The sequence below is a fragment of the Geotrypetes seraphini genome, chromosome 3 (assembly GCF_902459505.1).
Source record: "Geotrypetes seraphini chromosome 3, aGeoSer1.1, whole genome shotgun sequence".
In the NCBI taxonomy this organism is placed as follows: domain Eukaryota; kingdom Metazoa; phylum Chordata; class Amphibia; order Gymnophiona; family Dermophiidae; genus Geotrypetes; species Geotrypetes seraphini.
In genome coordinates, this window is record NC_047086.1 from 266,765,804 (window position 1) to 266,786,101 (window position 20,298).

The 20,298-nt window shown below is 44.9% G+C and overlaps 1 protein-coding gene across 7 annotated transcripts in view; it reads right to left on the reverse strand.

Moving 5' to 3' along the window:
* ARID4B (AT-rich interaction domain 4B) overlaps positions 1-20,298 on the reverse strand; it is an 852,780-nt gene that overhangs the window by 731,739 nt on the left and 100,743 nt on the right. For all 7 annotated transcript variants that reach the window (XM_033937320.1, XM_033937318.1, XM_033937319.1 and 4 more), the window contains exons 4-5: positions 12,390-12,455; positions 6,717-6,807 (exon numbers count right to left, since the gene is read on the reverse strand). In XM_033937320.1, the coding sequence (XP_033793211.1) occupies positions 6,717-6,807; positions 12,390-12,455 (157 nt within the window). The remainder of the gene's footprint in view (positions 1-6,716; positions 6,808-12,389; positions 12,456-20,298) is intronic.

The window sequence follows — 20,298 nt, forward strand, 5'->3', positions numbered from 1 at the left end:
TTCTAAGGCTGCTAATCCACTTATATGTCAATGGACAAAAACTGGACCATCCTGTTGTGTAAAGTTGGCACATCTATCCCAAATAATTCACAGCTAATATTATTGCAAATGGGACTTCCACCTGAATCGTTTGCAGTAAGTCATCCAGGAACTCATACTAAGCAAGATAGATTATTGTAGTATATTGCTATTAGGCATAATTAAAGGCCTGTTAAGATGCCTGCAACTTCGCCAGAACACTTCAGTTAAGATTTTAGCTGGCATTAAAAGTACATGATCAAGTGATGACAATTTAGTAGGGGTTGTATTAGTTAGGATGATCATTTTGTAAGGGATGCACTGAATTGTAAGGGTTGCACTGAATTGAGGGTGAAGTTTAAAGTGCTGACCTCTGTTTTTAAATTACATCCATGGACACAGTCTACCTGGTAAATTTAATCATCTTGTATATGCCTAAATATGTCCAGTAATCATCTCAACAATATTTGTTGGAAATGCCTTCTGTACCCATAGCAAAATGGTCTATTAGGAAAAGTAAAACTGTAAACCGTTTTAGGTCTTCCTCCAAAAGGAGATTATGTACTTACCCTGTTAAACTCTTTTCCAGTAGATAGGTGAGGCATTCTAGGGTTATTTCCCTTTAGCCACATGATTGCAGAAGGAATTCACTCCCGATTTTTCACTCTGCCTCTATAGAACTTCACTGGGCTGTTTAGTACCCTCTACGGTCAGTACCCAAGCACAGAGAGCCACCCAATACACATGAAGTAGAGGTGCCTGTAGCAACAGGCTCAAAAATTCAACCAACATTAAAGTTAAATGCCAACACAGGTTTCAAAAGGAGCTGAGAAACCAATCCCTAATAAATTGAAACATATGTACAAATTTTTTCCAGCCGTCAAGGACTGGAAAGCATCCAAGAAAAACCTTGGAGAAGCATAAAGCGACTGAAAACTGTAAACAGTCACAGTAAAGACTGGCCAGGAGTCTAGAATATCTCACCTGTCTACTGGAAAAGAGCTTATCAGGGTAAGTACATAATCTCTTTTTCCAGTGCAATAGGTGAGACATTCTAGACAGTAGGAACATACAAAAGCAGACTCCCACAGAAACTAGGGTGGGCTTGCTGCGCTGACTTGTAAGTCTGAGGACCCAAAGGTAGAGTCCCATCTTGCCACCACGTCCACTTGGCAGAACTTGGCAAATGTGTGAAGAGAAGACCACATTGCCGCTCTGCCATTCTCTTCAGGGGAGAGAGCTCTAGCTTCAGCCCACAAAGAAGCCACACATCTGGTAGAATGCGCTTTGATGAAATGGTCCCATGGATCCATTTGGAAATCATGGCCTTGGAAGCGGAAGTGCCCCCCTTAATTGAATGAGTCAGCACAAACAAATGGTCAGAGAGACAAAACTCGTTGGTGACCTCCAAGTAATGCAGAAGAATTCTGTGCACATCTAGTTGCTTCAACAGGCAGTCCTGTGTCTTGAAACTTGTCAGTGGAAAGGCAGGCAAGCACACATTCTGATCAACATGGAAAACCGAAACCACTTTCAGCACGAAGGAAGGAACCATCTCAAGGGAAACCCCCATCCCGATCAATGAAAAAGAAGATGGGCTGCCTGAGCCACAGGAGTGCTCTTGGTTAACACAGAGATCTAGAATCAGAAAATAATAGTAAATATTGAAGAACTAAAGCCAATACTGGGCAGACTTGCACGATCTGTGTCTGTATATGGCCTTTGGTTGAGGATGGGCTGGGGAAGACTTCAATGGCTAGGAGGGTGTAGATCGGCCTGAGTGAGCTTTGACAGAGACTTCAGAAGTTGGAACCCAAGTACAGTACCGGGTAGAGCTTTGGATTTTTGCCCAAAAATAGCTAAGAAGAAAAAAATAAAATAAAATAAAATTTTTCATTGAATCAGGTTTGGCACACTGGATGGACCGTTCTGGTCTTTATCTGCCATCATCTACTATGTTACTATGTTATGTTACTATGTTCTTCCCCGGCAAGTGACGGAAGCTACTGTCGTCATATTATTGGAGAAGATCTCATATTATTGGAGCTTAGCCCTCCAGCATCATCTGTAATCTCACCAGAGCTAGACAAATGGCTCTGAGCTCCAAATAGTTGATTGACCCACTTCCGCTTAGAGGGTGTCCAACACCCTAGAACAAGACAATGATAGTAATGAGCTCCCCAGCCCTGAAGGCTGGCATCCATCATCACCACAATCCAGAAGGCAAAGTGTAGTGGAATGCTCCAGCGGAGTGATTGCAGGAGACAACACAAGGCCATGCTTGCTCAGCTTTCAGAGTCCAAGGTAGACGGGTCTGCAAGACATCCCTGTGTGTAACCCAACAAGAGAGCAAAGCATGTTGTAGAGCAGTGATTCCCAACCTTGTCCTGGAGGACCACCAGGCCATTCGGGTTTTCAGGCTAGCCCTAATGAATATGCATGAGAGAGATTTGCATATAATGGAAGTGACAGGCATGCAAATCTGCCCTATGCATATTCATTAGGGCTAGCCTGAAAACCCGATTGGCCTGGTAGTCCTCCAGGACAAGGTTGGGAACCACTGTTGTAGAGGACACAAGTGCGCCCTCGCCCAAGGAATCAAATCCAGTGTGGCAACCATCGATCCCAGAACCTGAAGATAATCCCATGCCGAAGGAGCCAGCTGCTCCAGAAGGGAAGAAATCTCAGCACATAATTTTTACCAGTAGGCTACTAGTAGACGCACGCTGCCTGCTGCCAGGTCGAAAGAACTCCCAGGTATCAGAGCGAGTGCGTGGGTGGCAGATGGTTCATCTTTGTCTGTTTCTCTTTTTTTTTTTTTAAGCTGACAATGCAATCCAGGTCATCCAGCACCTGGAGCACCCGCTCCAGCATGGTGTCCCTCGGTCAATGAGGGAGCTCTGATCAGCCAGCCGTCTAAATAAGGGTGCACCTGGACACCCATCTGCCAAAGATGCGTCACCACCACTACCATCACCTTAGTGAAGGTCCAGGGTGCTGTCCTGAAATCACTGCTGCAATGACCGAACGTAAGGTCTCCATTTGGAATCATGTCATTTTCAGAGTCGTAGTCACATGCTGAAGATCCAGAATAGACCTCCACTCTTCAGAGCCGGTCTTTGGCACGAGAAAGTATCTGGAGTATCTGCCTGAGCCTGAGAGGTCGGGCGACACTGGCTCCATGTCTTGAAAATCCAGTAAGCGCTGAATGGAGGCTGGAATCCTGAACACTTTGTCCAGGTAATCTGAACAGAGCCCACTAATCAAGCTGTCAGCAGTCAAGCAAATTCCAGTTTGTAACCTGACCAAATAATGTCCAAGACCCCCAGGTCGAACGAAGGCGCATCCACACAGGCATAAATTTTCTAGACGGACCCCAAGCCGCAACAGAGCATCCCTCAACCGGGCATCATAGTGCCTGTGCATCAGGAGGCTCAGCACTGGAGTCAGAAGTCTAGGAACATCTGTAGCCATTATACCATCTGCGGTAGCCCCAAGAAAAAACCTGCAATGTATCACTTGCACACTGTTGTAAGCGCTGGGTGCAATGAGAGCAGAACGACCAGAACCCCAGGAGGGCCAGATCTGCTATCAGGCCGAGTCATAGGGCAACTGTCCAGTCTAGAATCTATGAAATCATCCAGACCTTTGCCAAACAATCAGAGCTCCTGGAAAGCAGACAAGCCAAAGGAGCCTTGGAAGTGGAAACAGCAGCCATTGTGGGCAGAAATGGAGCACTCTGACACCTTAGTCAAACTCACATCAGGGCATACAATGCATCTGGCATAGAAACTGAGCCCATCAAAAAACCTGAGGAGAGAGAACCACCACCTCACTTTTCAGAGTGCGCTTTTGAGCATGATAGGTGCGTGTGACACAAGACGTCGAAGCTCTAATGCCTAAAGCAGCTGCATCAAAGAGCTTCCAGAGAACCACTCACATTGGGGAGAAAGGGTATTTGTCACCTACACCAAAAATCCACCCTGGGCTGATCCAAAAGGCACCGACACTCCCATGTCAGCAAATTCCAGCATGGCATAGCTCTAGCAATATTCAGAGCATATCAGGGTACCAGAGGAAGAAAGTAAACTGCATGCACATACCACAAAGCCAGCTGAGTGACCAAAAAGACCTCCTGTAAAGATTCAGAATGAAGGTCTGGCAAAGCTGTAAAATCCAAGAGGTGCAGGCTCATGAGAGCATTTCCAGGCTCTCAAAACCCCAGAATGATCAACAGATCCAGCTCATAGTCCCTGATCCTTGTCCTAGGAACCGCTGCACCTGTAAAGATGGGTTTAGCAAACAAATCATCCGTATCCTTATACCCCCAGACCAGGGTTAGGCAGTTCAAGCAAAGTGGTAGATAGCATCTAGGACATGTCCAAAGGAGTAACGCCATTGATAAATGCTGTGCAGATGTATTAAGACTGTGCATGGGGAGAACACAGTAAAGACATATTAGGACTGCGCAGGGGAGAACACAGTGATCCGAAATTCAAAATTGTGAAAAGGTGACTAAACTGAGCCTTTCAGAAGCACAACAGAGTCTGCAGCCTGACTTATAGAAATACCAGATGTGCTGAGCCCCGAAAGCAAGAAAGCTGCCCCGCCAGTCTAGCTGAGTGTTTGGGCACCTGCTTCAGCATCAGAGGGGGTAACCTGGACGCTGTGCCCCCAAAAGCAGTAAATTAGTGCAATCCTGGTATGAATCCACAATAGGAGAGTCCAAGGACTCCATCCCAGCATGTTTCCAGGTAAATTTTACAGTTTTGAAGAAGTAGGGAGCTTTAGAAAATAAAATCGCTACAAATTCAAGATGGACACCATCACAAAATTCACCCCAAAATCGCAATATTTTTCACATTTCCTCAATGTTAAAAATGGCAATTTTAGGATTTTTCAGGAGGGGGAACATAGGGGAACACTCATAACCCCAGTTTTTAAACCTCCCCCGATGTCTCTCACAGGCTGACAGCCTGTTTATTCTCACTATGAGAATAATTAATGCTACAATGCTGGAAAAGCTCCTACAAAGCTGATCTTCAGGCTGCCAGTCACACTCCAATGTCTGACCATACCTCCACCCATGCGGACCATTACATGCATACCGGAATGGGTGGAGGTGCAATGATGCAGCCGGCACCCTGCGAGACACTGCTGAGCCTCCTAAGGACACCTAACAGCCTGCGCTCGACCCCTGATTAACAGAAGGTGAGACCACCTCAGGGACAGCCCTAAGCTCCAGAGAAAACTATTCAAGCTGGCCATCAGATACCCAGAGGGATCGGTATGTCAGCTACAGACCAAAGTCTGAATTCTCAAGCAGGCAGAGCTTCAAAATCTCTCTAAGCACTACTTTACCCAAAAAGAGAACAAAATTACATCAAATTAAAACAATAAAAAATGGGGAGAGCAGAACCCATACAACTGCAGCCATGTGTGCCGAAGGAAAAAACTGTAGAGGGCACTAAACAACCCAGTAAAGTACTCCTCAACAATGAATTTCCTGACCTATTAATTCTCTTTCTTCTACCCCTCTTGAAGTCAATCAATTTGTACCTTTGCTTAATCTTTTGTAAACCACATAGAACTTCACGGTACTGTGGTATATAAGCTGTTATTATTATTATTATCTAATCTTTGGTTTATATACCGGGTCATCTCCCAGTGGAGCTCGACTCGGTTCACGTATAATTAAAACTAGAGTACATAGCAGAAAACCTAGGAGAAGGAAGAACTGATTAAAAACTAAAGTACATAAGAAAAGCATAAGAGGCAGAGTGAAAAATCCAGAGTGGATTCCTTCTGCAACCATGCAATTACTGTCTAGAATGTCTCATCTATTGCACTGGAAAGCAGTACATTAAGTTCTAAATAAACTTAAACATGGCCTTCAGCAGTGGTGGTCCATCAATATGGAATTCTTTGCTATTGCATTTACATAAGCAAACTGGTCTTTAAATATGGCATTTTCATTTTAAAATACAGAGATTTCAGTAGGCCTTTCATTATTAAATGACTGGTATCTAGAATCCTACTCATTATTTTAGTATAATTGGTTTAAGATTTATGACTGTATATTTTATTTTTTATATCTAGGTAATTTTATGATATATGTTTTCTGTTGGTTGTATTTATGTAAATGTATTACTTATCTAATAGATGGTAAACCAACCATGAGAACACATTTAAAAGCTGAATAATAATTAAAGAAAAAAAAAAGGTAAGGACTAAGGAAACTAATGCAATCAAGACTTTATAGTTTATTTTTATGTTGAAAGTGTAGAGTATGTTGAGAACATCAGTGAAAAACTCCTACTTTATCCCCACCCCCTTTTACAAAACCACAATAGTGGTTTTCAGCGCAGGCCAATACACCGAATGTCCTGCATTGTTTCCAACACTCATAGGAACTCTATGAGTGTTGGGAGCAGCACAGAGCATTCGGTGCCCAGGCCTGTGCTAAAAACTGCTATCATAGTTTTGTAAAAGGGGAGGTTAATACATTCTAATTATATTTAAGTAAACAGAATGTGAAAAGAAAGTCAAGGCTTTTACAAGGCACAAAGAACTGCAAGCCAACAACAGAATAATTTTGTTTGAGCTCTGTACCCTACAAAAGGTTCCCTTTTAAGTTCTATTTTAAATGCAAGATTGCATGGTCCAAAATTTCTTAAAAGAAAAAGTAGTTTCCTTACCTACGGTGTACCAGCTTGCATCTGATAATTTGTTAATAATAGCTTCATGACAAGACCCATCTGGATTCTTTACCTCTACAACAGCTCCCACCTAGTACAAAACCAAAACAAAATTTGAATCCTTGAAGCCCAAACTGAAAGTCAAAACTCAGTCTCAAACAAGTATAACAAGCCAATGGCTCTGACTGTACTAAATAAGCCTTAACTCATGCATCTTTTCTGTGAACAAAATCTTTAAACCAGTGTTCTTCAACCTTTTTACACCTATGGACCGGCGGAAATATAATTGATAAGGATCTGATTGTAGATATCCAAAAGTTTGGAAGGAAAGAGGAGGTGCTGCTGTTGGGAGATTTCAACCTGCCGGATGCGGACTGGAATGTTCTGTCTGCAGAATCGTAAAGAAGTAGGGAGATTGTGGATGCCTTTCAAGAGGCTCTGCTCAGACAAATGGTGACGGAACCCACGAGGGAAAAAGCGATATTGGATCTGGTCCTCACAAATGGAGAGAGTATCTCTAATGTACCTTGGAAACAATAATCCGTGAAGAACGTACACAAAGAATGGCGAGACCTTGGCTAGGACTGCAGCAGAACGGGATTTAGGGGTGATCATTAGTGAAGACATGAAAACTGCCATTCAAGTGGAGAAGGCTTCATCCAAGGCTAGACAAATGCTGGGTTGTATCCGTAGAAGTTTTGTTAGCCGGAAGCCGGAGGTCATAATGCCATTGTACAGAACCATGGTGAGACCTCATCTGGAGTACTGTGTGCAATTCTGAAGGCCACACTACCATAAAGATGTGCTGAGAGTTGAGTCGGTTCAGCGAATGGCCACCAGGATGATCTTGGGGCTCAAGGATCTCTCGTACGATAGGCTGAACAAATTGCGGCTATACTCTCTCGAAGAACATAGGGAGAGGGGAGACATGATTGAGACATTTAAGTATATCACTGGTCGTATTGAGGTGGAAGATGATATTTTCTTTCTCAAAGGACCCTCGGCCACAAGAGGGCATCCGCTGAAAATCAGGGGCGGGAAATTTAATGGAGACACCAGGAAGTATGGTTGACCATTGAAACAGCCTCCCTGTGCAGGTGATCGTGGCCAGCAGCGTACAAGATTTTAAGAAACAGTGGGATGCCCACGTAGGATCTCTATGAGGGTAGTGTAAAGATGATGCCATCAAAGTGTGACCTCTTGAAGGGTAGTTAGGGGAGGGTTAATAGAGTGGGCAGACTTGATGGGCTATGGCCCTTTCCTGCCGTCATCTTCTATGTTTCTAATATTCGAGTGGATGCTCACCTGGGAAGTAGCGATCATCAAACGGTTTGGTTTGATATAACGGCTAAAATGGAGAGCAGCCGCACTATACTTAAAGTCCTAGATTTCAAACGTATGGACTTTAATGCAATGGGAGAGTACCTGAAGAAAGAGGTGTTAGGATGGGAGGACATAAGAGAAGTGGAAAGACAGTGGTCTAAGCTGAAAGGAGTGATAAAAATGGCTACGGACCTTTATGTGAAGAAAATCAATAAAAACAAGAGAAAAAGGAAGCCGATACAGTTCTCCATACTAGTGATGGAGAAAATAAAGGCAAAAGAGTTGGCATTCGTGAAATATAAAAAAAAAACAAGAAGAGGAGTGCAGAAAGGACTACAGGATGAAACTGAAAGAAGCCAAGAGAGAGATACATCTGGCGAAAGCACAGGCGGAAGAACAAATGGCTAATAATGTAAAAAAGGGAGACAAAAATTTTTTCAAATATATTAGTGAAAGGAGGAAGATGAAAAATGGAATTGCTAAACTAAAAGATGAGAGATGAGGAAATAGAAACTTTTTAATATATTCATAAATGATCTAGAAACAGGGACGAAGTGTGAGATAATAAAATTTGTGGATGACACCAAACTATTTAGTGGAGCTCAGACTAAAGAGGACTGCGAAGAATTGCAAAGGGACTTGAACAAACTAAGGGAATGGGCGACAAGATGGCAGATGAAGTTCAACGTTGTGAAATGTAAAGTATTATATGTGGGAAACAGAAACCCGAGGTACAACTATACGATGGGAGGGCTCTTACTGAATGAGAGTACCCAAGAAAGGAACTTGGGGGTAATGGTGGACATGACAATGAAGCCGACGGCACAGTGCGCAGCGGCCGCTAAGAGAGCGAATAGAATGCTAGGTATAATCAAGAAGGGTATTACTACCAGAACGAAAGAAGTTATCCTGCCGTTGTATCGGGCGATGGTGCGCCCACATCTGGAGTACTGCGTCCAGGACTGGTCGCCGTACCTTAAGAAGGATATGGTGTTACTCGAGAGGGTTCAGAGGAGAGTGACACGTCTGATAAAAGGGATGGAAAACTCTTCATACGCTGAGAGATTGGAGAAACTGTGTCTCTTTTCCCTGGAAAAGAGAAGACTTAGAGGGGATATGATAGAGACTTACAAGATCATGAAGGGCATAGAGAGAGTGGCGAGGGACAGATTCTTCAAACTTTCAAAAAATAAAAGAGAAGAGGGCATTCGGAAAAGTTGAAAGGGGACAGATTCAAAACGAATGCTAGGAAATTCTTCTTTACCCAACGTGTGGTGGACACCTGGAATGCGCTTCCAGAGGACGTAATAGGGCAGAATACGGTACTGGGGTTTAAGAAAGGATTGGACAATTTCCTGCTGGAAAAGGGGATAGAGGGATATAAATAGAGGATTTTGGTGGGGACGGGTGGGATTTCTGTCCCCGTGCAACTCTCTACTCCAGAGGTGTGGGAAAATGTTCTCTTCAGCAATGAGAGTACTTTCTGTGTGTTTAGAGGCCAGTGCAACACATTTGTAAGACGATTTAAGAATGAGGCTTTCAAACCAAAATGCCTGGACTTGACTGTAAAGCATCCAACAAAAATCATGGTTTGGGGCTGTATGTCAGCCAATGGCATTGGACGCTTTCAGGTGATTGATGAACGGTGCCACTTTGCAAAACGTTATGGTTCCGTCTGCAAGGAGTCTCTTCCAGGGTGACTTCCACTTTCAGGATGACAATGCACCCTATCATCGGAGCAAAGACGGTGACAAAGTGGATGACATCGAGCCATATTCAGCCACTAGAATGGCCAGAGCAGTCACCAGATCTCTATCCAATTGAGAATTTGTGGAATAATCTTGCTGTCAAGGTGTTCATAAAATGCCCAAAAACAAAGGTTGAATTGATTGAAGCACTGATTACCGTATTTTCACGCAGATAACGCGCACCCGTGTATAACGCGCACACGGGTATAGCGCGCAGAAACCACGATATTATGTATAAAAACTTTTGTATTCCGCGCTCACGGGTATAACGCGCATGCTGCCCGACTGTCCTTTCGCCCGCCCCAACTCTCCTCTGGCCACCCTGACTCTCCTTTCGCCCTCCCCGACTCTCCGTGCGCTGTCCCGACTCTCCGTTTACCCGCCCTGCCCTGCCCCCCCCCCCCCGGCAGGACCACTCGCACCCCCACCCCGAAGGACCGCCGACTCCCCGACAATATCGGGCCAGAAGGGAGCCCAAACCCTCCTGGCCACGGCGACCCCCTACCCCCACCCCGCACTACATTACGGGCAGGAGGGATCCCAGGCCCTCCTGCCCTCGACGCAACCCCCCCTCCCTCCAACGACCGCCCCCCCCCCCAAGAACCTCCGACCGCCCCCTCATAAATGCTTTTATTAGAAGCTTATGGCTTGCCCACTAAATATCCTCCCTTCTGGAAGACACAGCAGAGAGTCTAATAAGAGCCCACGAGATACAAAAGTTTTTCTACATAGTTCCCACCCCGCCCGACGCCCGATTCACCCCCCCAGCAGGACCGCTCGCACCCCCACCCCGAACGACCGCTCGCACGCGCTCCCACCCGCACCCGCGATCGGAGCAAGAGGGAGCCCAAGCCCTCTTGCCCGGCCGACTCCCCGACAATATCGGGCCAGGAGGGAGCCCAAACCCTCCTGGTCACGGCGACCCCCTACCCCCACCCCGCACTACATTACGGGCAGGAGGGATCCCAGGCCCCCCTGCCCTCGACGCAAACCCCCCTCCCTCCAACGACCGCCCCCCCCAAGAACCTCCGACCGCCCCCCCAGCCGACCCGCGACCCCCCTGGCCGACCCCGACACCCCCACCCCCCTTCCCCGTACCTTTGGTAGTTGGCCGGACAGACAGGAGCCAAACCCGCCTGTCTGGCAGGCAGCCAACGACGGAATGAGGCCGGATTGGCCCATCCGTCCCAAAGCTCCGCCTACTGGTGGGGCCTAAGGCGCGTGGGCCAATCAGAATAGGCCCTGGAGCCTTAGGTCCCACCTGGGGGCGCGGCCTGAGGCACATGGGCCCAACCCGACCATGTGCCTCAGGCCGCGCCCCCAGGTGGGACCTAAGGCTCCAGGGCCTATTCTGATTGGCCCACGCGCCTTAGGCCCCACCAGTAGGCGGAGCTTTGGGACGGATGGGCCAATCCGGCCTCATTCCGTCGTTGGCTGCCTGCCGGACAGGCGGGTTTGGTTCCCGTCTGTCCGGCCAACTACCAAAGGTACGGGGAAGGGGGGTGGGGGTGTCGTGGGGGTCGGCCAGGGGGGGCGCGGGTCGGCTGGGGGGGGCGGTCGGAGGTTCTTGGGGGGGGCGGTCGTTGGAGGGAGGGGGGTTTGCGTCGAGGGCAGGAGGGCCTGGGATCCCTCCTGCCCGTAATGTAGTGCGGGGTGGGGGTAGGGGGTCGCTGTGGCCAGGAGGGTTTGGGCTCCCTCCTGGCCCGATATTGTCGGGGAGTCGGCCGGGCAAGAGGGCTTGGGCTCCCTCTTGCTCCGATCGCGGGTGCGGGTGGGAGCGCGTGCGAGCGGTCGTTCGGGTGGGGGTGCGAGCTGTCCTGCTGGGGGGGTGAATCGGGCATCGGGCGGGGTGGGAACTATGTAGAAAAACTTTTGTATACCACGCTCACGCGTATAACGTGCGAGGGGTATGCGCGGTAGGTAAAAACGCGTATAACACGCGCGTTATATGCGTGAAAATACGGTAATGTTTGACACCATACTGTACAGCCAGATGAACTTCAAAAATTGGTTCACTCCATACCTCAACGCTGCAAGCTTGTTATCAAGAACAAAGGCTGGCCCATATGTTATTAGGAATAGCAGAAAATATCCAACACTTTTCAGGGCTACCTCCTCTTGAAAGTGATAACAGTTAAAATACAAATAAACTTAGTACATATTGAAATAGCTAATGTAATCCATTTACGAAATATCAACATTTTTCAACATTCTGCAGTTTATGACTTAAGTCTTAAATCTTAAGTCCTAAATCAATTTAAAATTCTCAGGGTGATAAGAGCATAAAATTCTGAACACGTCAGTATATAATATGCAGCAATAGGCATCAGAAATATTTATGTGATCCAGCAAGAAAGACGGAACAATGTATGTACATCGCTTAGAATATGGAATAGGCGATTTATCAAATCTTATAATAAACTTGGAAACTTGGATTACTCGGAGATGATGCAAAACTTTTGCACGGTTCTGTACATGAAGTAGACTTATGGAGGCATGTCTTACGGACCGCCATACATGTAACAGGGTTGTATATATTAACAGCACTAATCAATAAAGCATACTTTCTTAACATCTACGACTCAAGTATAAAAATTGTTACCTTTAATGGGCCCTTTATACTGTCATCCTGAACTTCCACCGTTGAAGAATCATGTCTAAATGTTACCTAGGGAACAGATGACAATATCACATAAGTTACTACATTAATGAACAGGTATTCGTAAATCACTATATGGCCCTATAAAATCTGAACAGTCTAAAAAATATTTATAGGCAATAAACTTAAAAACTTCAAACATCTTAGGTACAATGACCTCCAAATAATTATTTTATCATAATGTGGTTTATTAACCATGATATGCTCCTAGAAAATGACATAAGATAAGCATCCCTCAATCTTGATTAGTGTACAACAGCCATCACTACTGCACTATTAGATCTCTGTTTTCAAAATTGCTTTCTCTTATTAAATTCCAAGTGCATGTATAAGTAAATCGTGAAAATTTAACTTTACTACGACCTAAAAAACATATCAACAATTTTAAAAAATACATTACACAACTGGACTAGAAGATTTGACTATTTCAATCCCCATACATTCAATACCAAAAATGAGAATCCTAACTTAATCCAAGTTTTAGCCTCATGACCTGCTTGTAGAGAATGATTGCCTCAAAAATAAATTGGACTCAAATAGTTAGTTCATAGACTATTTTAAAATTTCCTATACCACTTCTAATAACACACATATCCAAGCAATTTACAATAGTTAGTAGTTAGGTGCCATTGACTCGTGCTTGAGTCCTAGCAACTTGATGAATTACAGATCTAAAAAGAGGTCGGTTTTGTACTAGTCTAGTAAGGTCCTCCTGCATCATCCCCATGGTTGTTTTCAACATGTCTAGCCATCTGATTGCAGGATGCTCTCTTTGCCTGGTTCCTTCGATCTTCCCAAACATAATTGTCTTCCAGGCCACAGTAGACCAGATTTCCTTAAATACAGAGCAAGCTAATTTTAAAGATTGCAAATTATCTATGCCAACTGCTGAGCAAATTGTAAATAGATAAGGCAAACATTGTTTGAAACGTCATGTATGCAAATGCCAGAAGCCTAAGAAAGAAGATGGGAAAGAAGATAACCAATGAAACACTGTCATTCAGGGTACAAGTTATATCGTAGAGATAGGGTGGATTGAATCGGTAGAGGCATAACTTTATATGTTGAGGACCTTGAATTGAATGAACTGAAAATTCTACAGGAGAAAACACACACCTTAGAATCCCTATAGAAAGAAATTCCAGGAGAGACAAGATGGCGTCTGGAGCAGGACGCTGAGAGGAGCACTCCAATCTCTAAGGTTTAATTTTTCGTTAAAAATCTTTTTTGGAAACTTATCTCTATGCCGAAGAGAAGGGGGAAACAGAGGGGTGTCCCTCCACCTACCTCTGGATCCTCGACGCCGAGACAGACTGTAATCACTGACTTTACAGTCCAACTTTCCATGTCGGGCGTTTCTGCTGTTGCTGTGAGCCGGGAAGCTCACAGCCTGGACAGCGAGATGTCTCTCTCGCTGAGCCCGCGAGGACCGCACACCCCTCCCAAACCTGGGGAAACGTCGGCGGAGCAGAGCATGCAGGAGAGAGGCATGTTCGTTTGCCGCGATTAACCCGGAAGTGGTTACAACTACACTGACCTCAGTGTCGGAGGTGCAGCGTTCAGGGAGTGAGGAGCCTCTGGCAGCGAATGGTAGTGAGGTTGTAGGAGCCCAGAGTCTTTCTCTTGGGGCAGAAACTACAGAAAATCTGGCTGCTATCACCTCCCTCAAGCCGTTGGTGAGACCACAGGCAGTAACACTGGATTCCATCTGGACTGCAATAGAGAATCTACACCTGGTATGCACTAACTTTGTTTCTATTACCTTGAATTCTACCACAAGGATAAGTTCTTTAGAGACTTCTATTCAACAACATCAAGTGGATCTTAAAAATTTAGAAAAAGTAACAACCGAGACTAAGAATTTGCTTATCAAACAAATGTCAGACAAAATGATGATCTTGAGGAAGATTGAAAACTTAGAAAACCAACAAAAAAATTTGAATTTGAGAATCCTTAACTTTCCGGTTGCTAAGTTTATGCCGCCTCAAGAACTGTTTAAGAATTTCATGTTGACTGTATTAAATATCCCAGAAGCAAGTCTTCCTCCGACACAAATAATTTATTATTTAAAACAAATGCAAAAGGAAAAAGTAGTGGAAACTGAAAAAACACAATTGGATGTTTCAGCCATTTTGCAATCATCTGATATTGAAATTCAGGGGTGGGCAACATTATTAGTCTCTTTGGTATTCCTACAAGATAAAGAAATATTGTTGAAATTGTATTTTAATTTGAAACAGGTCACCTATTTAGGTGAAAGGATATATATATTTCCGGATGTCTCTAAATGGACACAATCTAGGAGGAAAGAATTTTTGACTTATCGATCAAAGGTGATTGCTTTGGGGGCAGTGTTCCAGTTAAGATTTCCCTGTAAATGCTTTATCTCCTATCAAGGGAGTAAATATATTTTCTTTGAATCTGCCCAATTAGGTTTTTTCCTGGAGGGTAAAGGAATCTCTAAACAGTCCGAATGAAACAGGTTATTAATGCGGTATTAATTAATGGATAGGATAACATCTTACCTGCTCTATTTCCTAATTTGTGATTTTCTTGGGTATATGTTCCCCTTTCCCGAGGGGCTTAATTTAATTTTGTCTCTTCTCCTCTAATTGTGGACTGTATTTGATGACTGTTTTCATTGTTCATTTTTTGTTTCTTAGTTTTTTAACTAAGTAAGATATATAATTTTTGTATTTCCTTTAACATCTTTGTAAAATGGGATGTAATAAAATGATAAATAAATAATTAAAAAAAAAAAAAGAAAGAAATTCCATATGTAAGGGAGAAAAGGATAGTGATAAGAAGTGTACTACCATCTGCCTGACCAGAATGAACGGACCGATGATGCTGAAATGTTATCAGAAATTAGGGAGGTTACCAAACTGGGTAACACAGTAATAATGAAAGATTAGGTTTCTACCTATCATAATCTTCTTTCCGTTAGTCCCTGGAGGATTTCATACGCTAGGTGTTCAATCCCAACCTGCAGTCCAGGTATTGCAGGAATTCACATCCTTTCAGAACACATGATGCACACCTCCTAGTGGTAAAATCAGTTCAGTCCCAAAGACAGGCACATACCTGTAAATCCAGAACAAAGGGGGTCCAGAGGAGAGTCCTCATCAATACAAGTCACAAGTCAAAAAATATTAAGAAGAAATAAACAGGCACAAAGGCAACTCAGAAAAAACCACCGATGAACAATGTAGAACTAACCTGCTGTGTGCAACGAGCACCCCAAGAAAAAACTTTCAGGATCCGGCAACTGGCTGGACAATCTTCAAGCCTATAAGGAGAATAACCGAGGCAGAAAGAAGCAGGCTATTACAAACCACTGTGTGTATACAGAGAGGGCAGGTTGTATGGAATCCTCCAAGGACTAACAGAAAGAGTATCATAGGTAGAAACCTAATCTTCCATTCTGTTATGTCCCTTCCAGATTCCATACGCTAGATGACATAGCAAAGCCACAGAAGCTAGGGAGCCTGTCCACCAAACTGAGGTCTCGAAAAACAGCAGCAGAACGCGCCTCCACATCCATTTGGTAAAACCAGGTAAAATTATGAAGAGGAACAAAAGCTGCCCTGCAAACTGCAGCAGGATGAATCACGCAAGATACTGCTTATGACAAGCCACCCTTCCCGTCAAGAGCACTGAAAGCGAAATTGGTGGCTGTGCAACACAGGCGATTTAAATTGCAGAAATGGCCATTCAAATCCATTGAGCGATCGAGAACTTGGATGCCGGCCCACCACAGTGAGGCACAGCACTGAGAACAAAAAAAAGTGATCATACAGCCCAAAACTCAGTTGTCCTTTCCAAATTGAGGAAGGAAGGGGAAGAGAAGCCCTGTGCAGGAAAGCACAGATGAAGAAAATACCACTGAAAGACCCCCTAAAATCCCCAATACAGCAGAAACAGGCCAACACAGCTAAAACCTAAAATGGCTGCTGAGAGATTAAAATGGCTGAAGACACACTCTGACTAAAAGCTGTCAGCTCTGAAAGGCACACTTCTGCTTTTCTGAGAAGAGCAAGGTCAAACAGAAGGCACAGCTGGAAAGAAAAACAATTCTTGTGAAAACGGGATCCTTCACCCAAGTTAGCATGGCCAGCCGTTAGAAGCTTCACAAGAATAAAGATGTGATACTTAAGAGAGTTAACCACAAAGCTAAAAGCTGTTAGGCCCAGGTGTTCAAAAGGGGAACTTGGTATATTAAAAGGACATTTACGGGGAAAACAGAGCAGTTCTAGTGAAAAAGGCGTTGACACGCAGTATCACTCATTATGCTAACCAATAAAATAATGAATATGATTAAAAAATGAAAATGTGGAATGTAACATGCACCAACGTAGGCCAGAGCTGTCAGAAACATATTGTGGCGGGGCCAGGGATAAGCCTAGCGCTGGCAACCTGGCTCCCACCACAGGCGCAGGATGGAGCACTCCCGGGAAGACTCCCGCTGGATAATCCCAGTAGAAAGTACAATACACTGCTCACTTTGTAAAGTTCAGATTTTTCTTTTTATTATCCCCAGTTCAGGGCACTGGGTCTCAAATAGTCCCTCTTGGCTGAGTGGACTTGAAACAAATAATACATCAGCAATGCTTCTTCTTTATAAGAGAGTCCAGACTGCTGTTCAGGCAGATAAACCAAAAATAAACAAAAACGTTTTTTCCTTCAGTTTCACCAATTGTGCCTGTGGATACTTCAGGAAGCTTTTCCCACCTGACCCACCTGAAGTACAATGCCCCTACTACCCTTATGCTCCTGGGGTAGGGGCTGGGGAACCATCTACCCTTTTCTGACTGGTTTAAATCCCCACCCCTATTCAGGGCTATGTAACGTCAGGTCACTGAATTCCCGTTCAGGCTTTTCTCGGAAGTTAATTAGGGTTCCCACCTCCTTCACTCTCTCTGCAAGGCCTATCTCTCGGGTTCTAATTGACACATTCACACTTCCTTACAGTCCTGCCTAAGGGAGAAAGAACGCTGCACAGAAAGACGTTAACTTTCATTCCCCTCCCCCATTCATTACCTTATTGACTGTAGTTAGATAGGAGATCCCAGGCTGCCAGACTGCACTCCATTTCACTTCCTTCAGAGACCTCTATCTCTATCTCCATTAGGGACTCCCCGCTCTCTGAGGCTGGATAGGAATTCCCTTCAGGGGCAGCTACCGGCCAGCCCTGCTCTGGAAGCCTTTCTCCTCCCTTGAGCTTCTGCCTGGGAGCCAGAAGTTTGTTAATTCATGAGGGCTGTAGGACAGCCTGTTCTTTAGCCCTGGACTGTGAAAGAAAAACTCCTAGATGTTTCCTTCCTGCTCTGCACGGCAGTCTCTCTCTTGCAGTTCCTGAGTTCCCTTGAGTGTTCCCAGGTGTGTTGGTTTTATGCTGCAGGCTCGTTCCCACTCTCCCTCTGGGTTCGTCTTGCCTGTCAGCTCCGCCCCTTTCCTTAACCCTTCCTGGCTAGTTTTCTTTACCAGAGGCTTTACTGGAGAACTGCCCAAGGAATTATAAAAGAGATTATAGTGCCCTAAATCAGATATTGTGGTTTCTGCCCTTCTCTCTCTGCCTTGCCCTGCCTGTTGGCTCTTTGTAATAGGAACAGGATTAATGGGTAGCTTCCTAGACTTAGGAATAGGGACAGCCCTTTGCCTGGCAGGATTTAAAACCGGGTTTAAACCAGTGACAGGAGCTTCCCTGTCACAATATAAAAGAAAGCTCGTTGGACCATAGTTTTAGAACTCATCTGAAGTTCTCCATCAGTCTGGCCAGCCTGGTGTATGCTCTATTACTCTGTATGCTGTACGATTTATTCTTGTAAGCTGTTACTGATTTACTATTAAATTTATATTATTTGAACCAGCATAACGAGTGTCTAGTGGTCTGTCAGTGAAGGCCGCTAACAGCCGGCTCTTCAAAATATAGGAGCAATATCCTCCGGACATCTAATCTGTGGTGCAATCAATGTCCAAATCCAATAGATTAGGGGCTGGGGAGTCAATCCCAATCAAGTTTGAGTGAAATTGAGGGGTTTTTGAGGCAGAATTTAAAGTTAGAAAAGAAGATTGATTTTAAAATCCAAAATGGCCACCGTCACAAATTCGCACCAAAAAAACGGCAAAACCAACAAACATCCAAAAATTAAAAATAGCAATTTGGGGTCTTGGGAGGAGGGGGACCTGAACCCTACCCACAGAAACTGTGAAAAACGGGTTTTAAAACAGTTTTCCAAGCCACCTACAAAGTTCCCATAGGAAATAAAGGAGGCATTTTTCAGCAGCTAAATGGAAAAACAAGGACAGCTCCAAATGCCCAGGAATTGAGCTCTTCGGACTGCAAGCCGGCCAGAGACTGACCACAACCTCCGCCCCACGGATCCTCTGCCACGCGACCGGGGACAGAAAAGGCAGCCTGCGCCCTGAAACCTGTGTGGGTTTCTGTCCAGACGCACTCAGCCTGCGCTAGAAACCTGTTACTATGGGGTCACCGGCCAGCAAACTCCATGAGAGGGACCTCAGGTACTTCCAGAAGATGGCACACAGCAGGCTGGCTTCACAGATCCACCTCTACCTAGAAATGGAATACAACTTAACTTTAGGCTTAATGAACAGCAATCTGCCTATTTGGGTACCGGGGAGGGGTCTCAAGGCACTGAAGTCACCAAGATTTGAAGTTTAAGCGAACTTTAATTGAAAAAATAAGAAATAGAAGAAGAGCAACAGCAAAAGACTTCTGCCTAGACTGCTTGCAGAAATTGAAACTGATTTTACCACTAGGGGACTGTGCACCATGTGTTCTGAAGGATGTGAATTCCTGCAATACCCGAACTGCAGGTCAGGATTGAACACCTAGGGGCTTATAATCGAAAGAGAAAAACGTCCAAAAACCGGCCTAAGTCGGCACTTGGACGAACATTTCTCATAAACGTCCAAGTGCCGAAAATAAAAATGGGTAAAACATGGTCTAAGTCACAAAAACCCACCTAAACTCACCAGATAAGCACTGCAAACACATAACACAGACACCCACACACTACCCCAGTGATCACCAACCCCCCCCACCCCATAAAAATTTTATTCACAACTTTAAATTTCAACCTCCAGACCATCATCACCTGGCCGCCTGGCATAGGAAAGCCTAGTTGTCCAGCCCAGAGACAGCTTAAGTCGTCTTGGGCGTGGGTTAGGGATCCATAGAGAGGAGGACCCATGCCCTGTAATCACTGCATTGATACTTAAACATGTGCACTGCCCTATACACCCCCAAAACCCTTTTTTACTGGCATATAAGTGGCTCCTGCAGCCATAAGGGCTATTGGGGTGGTAGATAAGTGGGTCTAGGGGATTCTGGAGGTGGTTTGGGAGGCTTACCATGACCTACAAGGGCGCTGTAGGGAGGAGAAGCCATGCACCCTTTTTGTGAAGTTCACAGCAGTGTCCTGTAAGGTACCCCACTATTTAGGTGGCATATCTGGGTGTTCAATCCATCACTTTGCAGACCCCTCCCACGTCCAACAGGGCTTGTTCTAGGCGTTTTGGACTTGGACGGAAATGTGGTATAAAGATGGACGATTTAGTGGCTTGGATGATCAGATCGGCAGGACGTATAATTAGACGATTTTCGAAAGTAAAAAAATGTTGGAAGTCTCTTTCGAAAATGTGTCTTAGGCTCTTTTTAACTTTGGACGACTTGCGAGATGGACATAAACGGACTTAGACGTCCCTTTTGATTATGCCCCTCCTAGTGTATGGAATCCAAGAGGGACATAACAGAATGGGTGATTTCAACTACCCCGATACAGACTGGGTAAATGTATCATCAGGGCATGATACCAAGAACTGCTTT